The sequence below is a fragment of the Sylvia atricapilla genome, chromosome 3, assembly GCF_009819655.1.
Source record: "Sylvia atricapilla isolate bSylAtr1 chromosome 3, bSylAtr1.pri, whole genome shotgun sequence".
In the NCBI taxonomy this organism is placed as follows: domain Eukaryota; kingdom Metazoa; phylum Chordata; class Aves; order Passeriformes; family Sylviidae; genus Sylvia; species Sylvia atricapilla.
In genome coordinates this window covers 89580251-89592559 of record NC_089142.1, presented here as the reverse complement: position 1 = coordinate 89592559, position 12309 = coordinate 89580251, and the positions used below count along the sequence as shown (strand labels likewise).

At 36.0% G+C, this 12309-nt stretch overlaps 1 protein-coding gene across 2 annotated transcripts in view; it reads left to right on the top strand.

Moving 5' to 3' along the window:
* The window catches only part of MTA3 (metastasis associated 1 family member 3), a 131333-nt gene that overhangs the window by 59198 nt on the left and 59826 nt on the right, over positions 1–12309 (top strand). For both annotated transcript variants that reach the window (XM_066316108.1, XM_066316109.1), the window contains exons 8-9: positions 3589–3688; positions 8412–8600. In XM_066316108.1, the coding sequence (XP_066172205.1) occupies positions 3589–3688; positions 8412–8600 (289 nt within the window). The remainder of the gene's footprint in view (positions 1–3588; positions 3689–8411; positions 8601–12309) is intronic.

Genomic DNA, 12309 nt, shown 5'->3' with positions numbered 1-12309 from the left:
TCTGGAACTTTCTGGATCTGATTTGCTGCTGGACTGCTGTGGCTACTGGGAGAAGCAGAGGCTGTTTTCATCCTGATGTACAATTGCAGTGGTTCCAGATTTTCTTTGATAAATAACAGCCCTTTTCAGAACTAATTACTGACAAGCCACCAAATCTTTGCAAACTTGTTAGGGCAGTCTCTTGTGTTTGCTGCTTCTTAATTTCTTTGGCTACCACTAACATTAATCTTACACAAAAAAATTGAACAATTATTTCCTTTAATGTTGTAGACTTGAGCTATAAGAAATTTGGAACAATGTATTCTCTGTGTTCAAAATCTAATCTGAAATTTTGGCTTAATGTAGAGTACACAGGCATAGCAATGCAGTGATCTCTCACATTTTTTGGACATAGACCTTGCTGAATTTTGCCCAATTTGTAGATTTAATCCATACTCTTAGATCCTGGCACTGAACTGTATACATTTGTTTTGTTTTTATGCTTGTCAGCTGCAATCTGTTATAAATCCTTGAGAGAACCTTCTTGGTTCTGCTCTTTAAGATAATTAAACCAAGGAAAACCTAATTAAGGTAACACTGAATCATTTGGTCTAACCCTTAAAGCCCTTAGAGCTGCTTGCTGATGCAGGCTGTACAGAGAGTCATCCCCCTGCTGATAATGCCAATTGTTTGTCTTGTCCATCTCCCTGCTACCTGTGTAATTCACTGTCTGTGTGACTTTTGGCTTTAGCTTATTTTGGGGAGTGTTGCTTTCTGTTTGAAGTCTTAGTATTTTAATTACATGTTGAATTATTCATAAATAGCTTGCTGAGCACAGTTTTTTTGGGTTTTCAGCTTATTATTGTTATAATTGAATTAAATATAATTTCAGTTAACTATTTGCAATTATTCTTTGAATTCTACAAGCTTAACAATAATATTGAAACGGGAGTATTGAAAGAGTTTGTTAAGCAAAATAAGTGGTTAGGATGTGATTTTAGCTTGTGTTGGTTTAACACTGAGTTTTATTTTGGGTAGGTGAAGACAATACTGTGTCTTCTGGAAATGACATTGGTTAGTTATTTTGTTCCTTTTATAAAAAAAAATTCTGTAATGGTGGAATTAGAAAAAGTCATGTGAGGAAAAATGACAAAGGTAGTTTTTGACCTTTTCATCAAGATGTGCTTCATATCTGTATTTTTAATTGAAAAACATAAAAATTAAGGTATTTTAGTGATTTCTAAAATTAATATTGGATTTGGATCTGAATTGCATAGCTAGATTATACAAAACACTGTATATCACTATTTAGTTTTGAACCTAGTTACAATTTAACAGTCAAATGCTCTAAAATTTCTACACTTTTTTGGAAATTCACTGTTTTTTACAAGTTTCTATGGAAAGGAGAACTGGAAATTAGTTTGATTTCAAGAGAGCCATGGATATACACATATCTCACACCTCCAGACCTCCCAGTTTGTGTCCTGTACCATCCCCACCCCTCCTGTCCCCACTGACACCCCAAATGATACACTGCCTGAATTTTATTATGTATTATTTATTTGTTTTGTACTTCTTGTTATTATCATATTTGTTCCATTATGTCTGATGTTTTTTATTATAATATTTTATTCTATTGTTTTTATTATTTTCTTTTGTCTTTATGTGTTTTATTTATTATTAATTTGTTTTGCACTCATGTACTTCAAACCTCCACACAGCATTCCTCTGATGGTTGCAACCTTCCCCTACTCAGTACAGCCCTGAAAGCAATGTCCACTGGTGCATCAGCTCTTACCTCTCTATCACTTATTCAGAAGAAGCCTAGCTTTATATTAGCTCTTAATTTTGACTTTGCATTCTGAGCAACAAAATACTCTTGGGCTCTGAAGTCAGCCTCCAAAGTTTGATCTGCCAGAGACTGACTGTGAGAGAACGTTCTTTGTAGTGTTCACAGCATACTCAGACTTTAGTTTAGAAATCATTTTAATTATGCAAAAGGAAGATAAGAAGCTAGCAGGTAGCAGCAGAAGAGAAATGCAGTCACGCCACATTCACTGGTTTGAGCAGTAGGGACAGAAGGATCACAGGAAAGACTGCTTAGCTACAACCCTTATCAATGCCAACATGCTGAAAGGGGTTGACAGATATCAGGAAATGTGCTCATAACAGAGCCTTATTCTTGGGGGTGATTTGTGGGCAAATAGTGTTTTATGTACTGCCAAGCTTTAAGAAAAAAAAAAAAAAAGAAAGAAAATAGAATGTGGTAGTGTGTTCTCATCTCATATTTGCCATCCCCACAAAGAGGGAGCAAAGGTTGTGGAAAACCATTTGAATATTGCTTATTTATTCCACAGCCTTTAGAAATCTAAAGCAGTTAATACCAGGAGTCTGAATCACTGCTGTTGAATCTTAACTTGTAAGACTGTGGCAGCAAGTACTGAAACATGCATTCAGTAATAAATTTTTTGAAACTCAAGATAAAACTGCAGTAGCATACCTTACTATCAGACTGTTTTACTGTTGAATATCAGATTTCTAGGATACATTGCTGTATTGCTGTATCCTATAAATCTGTAAGTGACATTTGCCATTGGTATAATTCTGCAGCTGTAAGTTGTGTATGTGGGTCTTTGAATTTAGAAGGGCTTATGTCATAACTGCAGCAAATGGGTTTTTTCTGATAGCAGTGTGACACAATGCACCTTAAGAGTCATTATACAACTCCAGGTACTGGAGGAACTTCTGATCTGTTTATTAATAGCAATCTTTTGTGTCACTGCATCTTTGCTCATTTCCTGTTTCATATGCTGGGCCCAGTCAAATTCTCTAAGCACCTTTTCCTTCACTGTGTATGATACATAGATGTAGTTCCAAGAAATGCTTACTGCTCTCCAGGAAATTTTTACAGTTTGGAACAGTCTAAGTATAATAGATGCCATATACAATTCATCAACAAAAGTGGAAAAGAAAGTAAAGTTTTGGAAAAAGTATGTCAATTTCAATAATGGAATGCTTAAATTAAGTAGGCTGAGACATCCATTTATTTCATTATTGCTTAAAACCTGTGACAATACCAGGATTTTGGGAGTTCCTTAGACTAAGCTAATATGCTTTTTTTGACTCGCTAAGTCGTAGACATGTGCTATTGAAGTGAATAAAATGTTTTTAATTTCCTCCCTGGGACATGGTGAACCTCCTTTTTAATTAGAATTATAATTTTTAAGCACTATTATATCATTGTAATTTTAGAAATAATAGTCCTGATTGTAAATCCCAAACTGTGGAGAACCTTTGAAGTCATAATTAATTTAAAAATCCATACATTAAGAGGTCGGTACATGAGAATTCTCTGAATATCTTTTCTTTCTGTGCTGATGTTCTTATTATGTGTGCCATTACTTTTGAGGGCAGAAGGTCAGAGTTTTTGCTGCAGCGTTTAGTTATTTGTCTTTATCAAGTTGTTCCTTGTTAGCAAAGATCTGAAATCTTAGCAGTAACAGAATGTGACTTCCATGTGTAAAAGGACACTTTTATGGCTATGACAGTCTGATAGAAGAGATTACCTCTTTCTGTGTATTCACTGCTGCTCCTGTTCCTCTGTTGCAGTGCGGTTGGCACGTTTGCTCGAGCCTTGGACTGCAGTAGTTCTGTCAGGCAACCCAGTTTACACATGAGTGCAGCTGCTGCTTCCCGAGACATTACACTGGTAGGTGGCTTCTTAGACATCCTACAACTTCTGTATCCATGCATTCAACATTGTCTGGTCCTCCAAAGGCTCCATTTTCTGCCTGTTGTCCTTTAGATACCTGCATGCAAGGAATATGTGTTAGAAAATCCTGTTTGTTTTCTCTAAGCTTCTAAGTGCTGCCCCTGTAATCACACTGTCCAACACTTGGCTTTAGTTGTGGATCACCCACAGCAGAATGGATAATACATGTTGTATGAAGATTCATTCAGGGCAGTGTCATTAAAGTATGTGGCAATAAAGCTGATTGAAAATTGTGTGGATAATACTTTGTACTTAATGGATGTGTATGTCATCATATTTTCTAAAGGATAACTAATCTGACTTGGTAAGCATATTTTTAAAGAATATTTAAATTAGCATATTCCTGCTATGTTTCCTTAGTAAACTGTTCACTTTTAATGTAAGCACCTGCATCTTTTAGAGAAAGTGAAAGATATATTGATTACAGGTTTAATCATACCAGCTGAGAAGGTGTGCTACAGTAAATACAGTATGCCTGGAACACTATGTGATACCTGAAGTATTACTGTTTCAGAGAATCAAGTTTGACTTAGATTTCCAAAGACATCAACTGTTGTTTTATTATTTTAGGTATTTTTGTACCTAAACACTATCACATAGTTAAGGCTAAAGAAGACCTGCTATTTATCAGATACCGGAGCATTAAAATTAGAGGAAACTTAATAAAACTAACAGATCAGTTTAAAATAGTTAAGGCACTTCCTTATAAAGGGAGTAGAGAGCCCTTAGAATTCAGTTGCCCAAAATTTTGTGGGAATGGGCAGTACCAGCAGGTTAAAAAAAGGTTAGAAAACTTATATAGCTATATAGGCCACAAATTAGTACTGAGGAGAATAGGGAAAGGTGTACCTTCTAAATGTCCTCATTCTGAAGCTTTGTAGATGCTGGTCAATTAAAGGGAATTGACCTCAGACTGTGATCAGACTTATCTGCATATTTTAGATAATGTTCCATTGGTGCTACTGTAAGAGACACAATACTTAGTTAGATATGTGATTGGTCTGATTCGGTGGGACAATTCTTGTATTCCAGATAAAATAATTTTTTATTGTGATGACAAAACAGTTTATTACCTTTTGCAGTGTACTCAAAGGCTATTGAACAGGAAACTGATTTAGTCTGGACTATGACAGTATTGTAAAGGCAGGGAATTTCAATTCATTTCAGTTCACATTAAATACTTTATTTTGTTACTCAAAATAATTCTTTAACATTTTTTATTTTATTAATATTTTGTTGGATTAAGAATTTCTAATAAATCTCACATATTGCATATCCCTTCTTTATTTGCATTCTGTATTCAGTGGTTAATAGAGTGGATTTATCCTTATGGCAATTTCTCATTTGAAAGTACATGTGCAATGCTGCTAATAAAGGGATACTTTGTTTGACTGCCATGTTAATGTTTCTCCATTGCAAATGATCCATTAAGTTCCATTACACTTAATGAAAGGCATATCTTATAATGAGGCATCAGAGGAGCCACCCTAGGTTTAATTATTGTGTCTGTCTCTTCTCATTTTCCTACCCCCTCAGCTTTTTAAAACCCTACTTTTTTGCTTTTTGGCAACGTACTTCCTTCTAAGTTAAGAAAAGACACATTTGTCATTATAGTAGTTACTTTTTCAGACATTTCCATGTTAATTGGGAGCATATTTTCAGCAGCAGTTAAAGTTAGTAGAGACGTTTGCAGAACTTGTGGTGTATCTCATTTATACTTTGGATATGGATGCATAAGACAAAGAAAATGATACCATCTATCTTCTTAATGCAAGGCAGATAACCCTTGCACCTGAGGTGCTATTAATGGGATTCTTGTGCACCACACCTGTGGCTTTCCAGCATTCCTAATTAAGTTTTAATCCTAATTAGTTTTAATCAGAGATAACTGTAAACAGACTGATACTAAAAAAAAAAAGCCTAGGTTATGAACATAGATGAATTCAGGGTTGATGTACACATTTCTTGCAGATGAATAACAACTGAGAGACTGCTTTCAGGCTCCTTTATTTTGAAAACATAGGGAAGGTAATGAGACAAGATAGGGAACCCCCTGCTTTTAGAAAACTCTAATGAAGACAAGAAACCATGTTTACCTTCTTAGATAATAATGAATTTGCTTCTCTTACAGTGGTAAAGACTTGTGGACAGGCAACTAAAACTTGCATTTCTGGCCTTCTTAAAAGCAGTGTTTTATTTTATAATGAAAATTGATCTCTAGGAAAAGAAAGAGATTAGGAAGACCTTCTGTTTCAGATTCCTAAATATTTCATAGTGCTTATACTGACCATGAGAGCTATTTAAAACAAAGCAGGCTGATAGCTTCACTTTTTTCTTGTGTTGGGTTTGCTCAGAAGAGCTTGTGTGACATTACTGTAGGGACCTAAATCTGATATTGGGTGTCTCTTCAAAATGAAAAGTGTGAACGGTCTTTTGCTTTGAATTTTGAGTGGTGTCTTTTTAATGATTTTTATTAGACTTCCATATATGTGGCTCCTAAGGTAAACAGACTTAAAATATGATTGAATCGGAGAATCCACACTCAGTTTCCAGTTTGAGTGCTTTGATGGAGGTGGCTCAATCTGAAATTGCAGCTAGTTTGGGAGCTGTGTTGTGTGGCTGGTTGCAGGATGGCCTCTCGTGCCCTTTCTTCCAGCTCCATACAGCCCTTCCTTAGCTTGTGGTAAAAAGTTCCTTCCTCTGCCTGCTTATACTTGGAGTTGAAGTTGCCTCTTGCCTGCATGGCTAGCACTTTTCCTCTGATGGGCCCCCTTGTCTGTGCCAGACAGCATGCCCTGGGCAAGAGCTCTTAAGGAAGGGTGGTTCTTTCTCTGTCCTTCAGGCTCCTGTTTGAGAGAGGCAATGCCAGGTCTCCAGCCTCCTGATTCCTAGGGTAAAGTGGAAAAAAAGAAGATGTTCCAGGATTTTTTTTCTTAGGCTCTATGAATTGCTTCAGTCTTCTTTTGCTTTTGGTACCACAATTTGCACTGCAGGTGAGGGCTGGGAAACCTGCAGAATGCAGAGTTGTTATCAAAGAACTAGTCCGTGATCTTCTGTCACAGGACAGCTCAGCAAGGACAGCACTTATCCACACAGTTCAGTATGAGTCTTTTCTTTAGTAGTATCAACAAATTTTTATGGAGTCGAATGTTTGTTATAGATGAAAAATGAACATAAAGCAAGAGCAAGATTCCGATTTATTTGCTTCTGTCATCATTTTTATGAAAGCGTCTATCAGCGAATAGATCTGATCAGCATCTGCTTGGAAGATGTTCTGCATGTACTGCTTTTCTATGAGGGCTGCAATTCAAACAAAGATTAAAACCTCAGTAATACATCTACTGTAAGGGTTCAATCTTTAGGCCTGGTTTATTCAGTGCCTCAATGGTAAACAATAAACCAGTGATTTCAATGTACATTGTCTAATATGAAGCCCATGGATTTTAGATATTATGTTACATACTTTCATATTAGAATACTTGACTTTAACAATGGCTTTTTTCCAGGCTGGTGAATTTGATTGAACCATAAATAAAATGATATATTGCAGGATAATAGTGACATTGCTTCTTGCAGACAAAAGAGTTTCAGTATCTTGTGCTTGATAGCACTCAAAGACTTACACTAAACACTGGAAAAAGACAATAGTCATTGATAGAAGATGGCAAAAGATCAGAAAAATCCATTATTTGCAGTATATTTGTATGCTGAAGCTCAGCTGGAATTGCTGACACATAATACAGGAGTTGTTCCTTCCTTCAAAAGTTTTCTCATAGCTGGGTTTGTGGCTTGTGAGAGTTTGCACGTTATGCTTGGAGCTCAGCACTCTGGTGGGACACATTGGAAGGAGACTCACACAGGGTGACAATCATTATCATTCTCATCACTCTGATACCTCCTTCAGCACAGCCAGTTGGATTGTGCTTATGGGGTCTTTCAGGACACTGAGTCAGAAATGCTTCTTGTGTGCTGCTCATTTTCCCAATGGGTGGTGGAATTGTTTACTTTTCATATTCCCCAGCACTGGTTAGCAATGGGAGAATTCAGTGTTACATATAGTGGGAAGATTGTTCTAATTTGTTTGTTTTCTGTGTTTCCCTTTTATAACAGAAAGGGAATCAACCAAAGAAATCTTATTTACTGGTCTGCGAGAACAGTGTTTAGCAAGGGACAAAAATCTTGCTGCTCTTTCAGTATGATGATAACAAAAATAATAAATGTCTCCCTTTGCCAGCAATGAGAATATCGAGCTCATAGACGTATGAGCAGCTGTTTAGTTACTATTTAGAGCTTCTGTTAATTGAAAATGGTCTCACAGTCAATATATGCCACTGTCTTTATTGGGTTTCTTGGAACCAATTTCTATCAACAAGAGATTGTCTAGAAATGTTTGCTAGTAATTTGCAGGAGCTAATAAACTAATGTCATTTAAACATGGTAAATGTTTTATCAAGGTATTTCCTTTCCCAGGTTAAGCAATAAACCATTTATTTTCCTTATATTCTGCAGCAGAAAACTATGGTATCAAGATAGATTCTAAATTTAGCATTAATTGAGGCTCCTTGCTTGGTTTATAGAGAATCATATATTGAATTTGCGTTAACTGAGACGGACTACTGTCTATTTAAACATGACTTTACTCTCTCCTTGTCCCTGCCAGTTTCATGCAATGGACACACTGCATAAACACAACTATGATCTGAGCAGTGCCATCAGTGTTCTGGTGCCTCTGGGAGGGCCTGTCTTGTGTAGAGATGAAATGGAAGAGTGGTCAGCATCAGAAGCTAGTTTATTTGAAGAGGCCTTGGAAAAGTATGGCAAGGACTTCAATGACATTCGACAAGACTTTGTAAGTATGAAAGTAGTACCCTTTCCTGTAGCTGTGTTTTGCCATGGTTGAGCATAGCTGCTTTCTGTAGGTTTGGAAGGTTTAGCTAGGGGAGAAATCTGTAGCTGATACGTGTGATTAACATATCTATACATTTTGTCTGGTTAAAAGTCAATAAGCTTTCTTGTTCAATGCTATTGTTTGGAAAGATGGTGACAGAAGATAATCTGTTTAGTGGTTTAATATCAGGTAGGATGTCTCATGCTGAGACATTCCAAAAAGGATTTTTGCAGGGATCTTACAAGCATCTGAAAAAGGTCCAGGAACTTTGCAGAGTGTTTCCACGATTTCCAGTGAAATTCATTAGCAGCTATGTGGCTGATTCCCCTGGGTGTTTTTGGAAAGCTGGGGTTTCCTACTATGGTTAACAGAGAGAAATTTGTATTCAGATAGTACATTTGAAAATGTACTACAGGGAGTTGTTTTGACATATTGGATGTTTTGGCAGTTCTGAAAAGTAGAAGAAATGTTTTCCAATATGTTCTAACTACAATCATTTTGGTACTGATGTATCAGACTATAGGGCAGTAAACCTTTAATTTGCTAATTCTAATGCAGAGTAATGAAATTAAATGGATTCTAACACTGCTGGAATTGCTAGTAATTTGCTGCAAATTTTTCCCATGTTTTATGGAGAGCCTTTTTCTTTCAAGGAAAAATATTTCCTCTGTTGTACCATGATCAAGGTGGGCTTCATGAAAAAGTTAAGATTTGAAACAAAGAAATTCCATTATTTAAGACTGAAGTCGATTGAAACATTTTCACATTAATCTCATTCTGCTTGACTCTGAGAGCTCAGATTTTTTCATTTTCTTTGCAGAGGTTTATTATTAATCTTTGCGAGGGAGAAAAAAAAAGGTACTGTATGGTAGATGTAGAAGTCCTTCCAAGACAGAGTGCAGGACAGTGGGAGGAGGCTTGGCAATGAGCTGAGCTGTCTTTCATTCATTTTCACAGATTTGAAATGGAACAGGTAATTGAATGAAGGTGGGAAGGGAAGGCTATTGTTTTTCTAAAGAACTGACATTTTAATAGGTGTATTATATCTGCGTGCTTAATTTTGAGATTCCTAAGGGAGAAAATGTTCACTGCATTCATGACATAAGGTAGAAAGTTGCATCATGGTTAAAACAGCCTTTTAAGTTCAAGAAAATATTACTGAAAAGGAATATTTATAGATATTTTCAAACAGAAATCTTAATGTAAACTACATTCCTTATTATTTCTTATACAGACAAATGGTTCTCATTTGTAATTGTACAGTAGCTCAGGAGCTATGTCTTCTAGTTAAATGGTTCCTAATATATAATATTTGGCTTTTGAAAATGCCTTAAGCATATAGCATGTTTTATTGGCTATTTTACAAGTTGTGTCCTAACACAATTTGTGAGCAAGCATGCAGAAGGCTTGTCTCTGGTATTTATGTCGTCTTTTTATTTTCTCTATAATTTTTTTGTTGCCTACTACTACATTAAGGTGATGCAGTGTAGTAACGTGTTACAAGAATTGCTTCTGCATTTGTAATATTCAAGTGCTAGATGTTTGAATGATTTCACTAGAAGCTGTTTATGATGTTCAAATTTTGTCTTGGGTACCCTGATAAAATTGTGTCCTGATACTCTCTTTCCCTCTTTCATTAAATCTTCCTTCCCCAAATGGAGCTATTTTCCCCAAAGCAGGTGACACACACAGATCTGGTGATAGCATTGCACAGCCTACTAAGGGCACCTTAACCATGAGTCAGTGTGTAGCACAAATGGATGTGGGGCACTAATTAATTATAGCTTCGTTTAGTTAGAACAGGGATATTTTCTATTCTTAGTAGCTTTTAAAACTACCTTTGGAAAAGTGTCATTTAAAAACATCCTTAGAAGAACATCTATTTTATATCTCAATTTGTATGGTACTAAGAAGAGTGCACAGTCTTTATTTAATTCTGTGTAATTTGAAATCTTTCAATTATGTTAGTCATTATGTAGTTCTTGGGATATCTTAATTTCTCTAGTGTAAAATTTCTATGTTCTCACTTCCTATGTAGCATTCTAAAAGGGCAGGGATTTGAAAACACACATTTGCTTTTTAAGTAATCATTGAAAATAGTCCTTTGAGATTTAGATCACTGATATGTGAAAAGTTTCTGCAAGGTGAAGTAGGTGTAAATATGTAGCACCTAAGCAGTGATTTTCTATGATAATACTTCTATCTGTTATCATCCCTCTCTGCAGGGGTAAGCCACTGATAAGTTTACTTATTGATAAATATTTAAGTACTCTTACATGTGTTTTAAGAGCAAGGGTAAAGAAGGTAATGAACTGATAGTGTTTGTGTGAGTTTGTCCGGGCCTCCCTGTAGGATCTAATGAGAAAATTCAAGTCTGCAGTGCCTGAGATTAAACTCCAACCTCAGCAGTCACTCAGTGGTGCCACAGGACAGGCAAGAAAGTCACGTTGCATGGCAGCTTTAAAGGGGTTGGGAGCAGTCTCCTGAAGCAGAAGGGTGATGCAGTACCTGCCTGAGTCATCACATCCCAGAGGAGTTTCCTGTTCTGAGCCCAGATTTGCAAGGCACAGCAGCTGCAATTGCAGCCCTTACATGGCAGTTCTGTAAAGGGCAGATTCATTTACTTTTTCAGCAGGTACTGTGAACTGCCACTGTTTGATGTTCGATGTGCAGCTCAAGTGTTAAGCTACAAACTCTAAATATTAGTAAACAAGATTGTTATAAATTAAATGGTGTAAAAGTATTTACCTTTTTTTTTTCATAGATAAGAGATGCTCATTTGTAATTAAGTTACCATCTAGATTTGAATAATAATTTTCATCAACTGTTGACTCATTGGCTCATGTAGGAGAGGTTCTTCTATCTTTATGACTCTGTGTGAATCCTAATCAAGCTAAACCTTATAGGCTAATTCAATTTCCTTGATGTGCTTGAATTATTTCACACAGAGTAGTAAAACGGAAAAATAATGGATATTTTATGTTCTCCAAGCATTACTTTTGTACAACATCATTGTCTTACTGTTACTTTTCCTAACAGTAAGACAATGATGTTGTACTTGTTAATTCTTAGTTTTTCATTATCAACATTTTTCACAAATTTATAACTATTACATCTCAAATATGGTAGGAAAACCCTTGGTAATCAAGAATAGGAACTGTTTCTAGAAAGCAGGAGCAACTGTTTTCCAGCTTTAGAAAAGTGTGAAAACATGCCTTAGAAATAACTATGTTCATTTTAGGATGCTTTATAATCCTAAATTTTTCTTGCTGATCTGATTTGATTGGTGTATTTTTAACCTGGAGAAACTAAAGAAACCTAATTCCCCTCTCTCTGTTTGTGTAGAGCTGATAGCTTTTGCTGTTTTTCTCCTGCAAAAATGTTATACAGATGAGTGTATTTACTTCTTTCAAGAACAGAATTTGGTAATGACTATATTATTCTGTGGCTGTTCACAGCTTCACTGGCAGTTCAGAGCATTAAATGCATAGGTAAATGGAATACAAGTTATCCATACTCAGTCCGTCAAACAGTTTTTCCAAGTTTTGAATCTAAGTGTGAAAGGTTTACAGTTATTTGATCCAAGCATCTTAATTACCTTTTTTTTAAATGTAGATGCCTACTGAGTGAATGAGCATACTGGTGTCACAGCCATAGTTAAAACTGATTA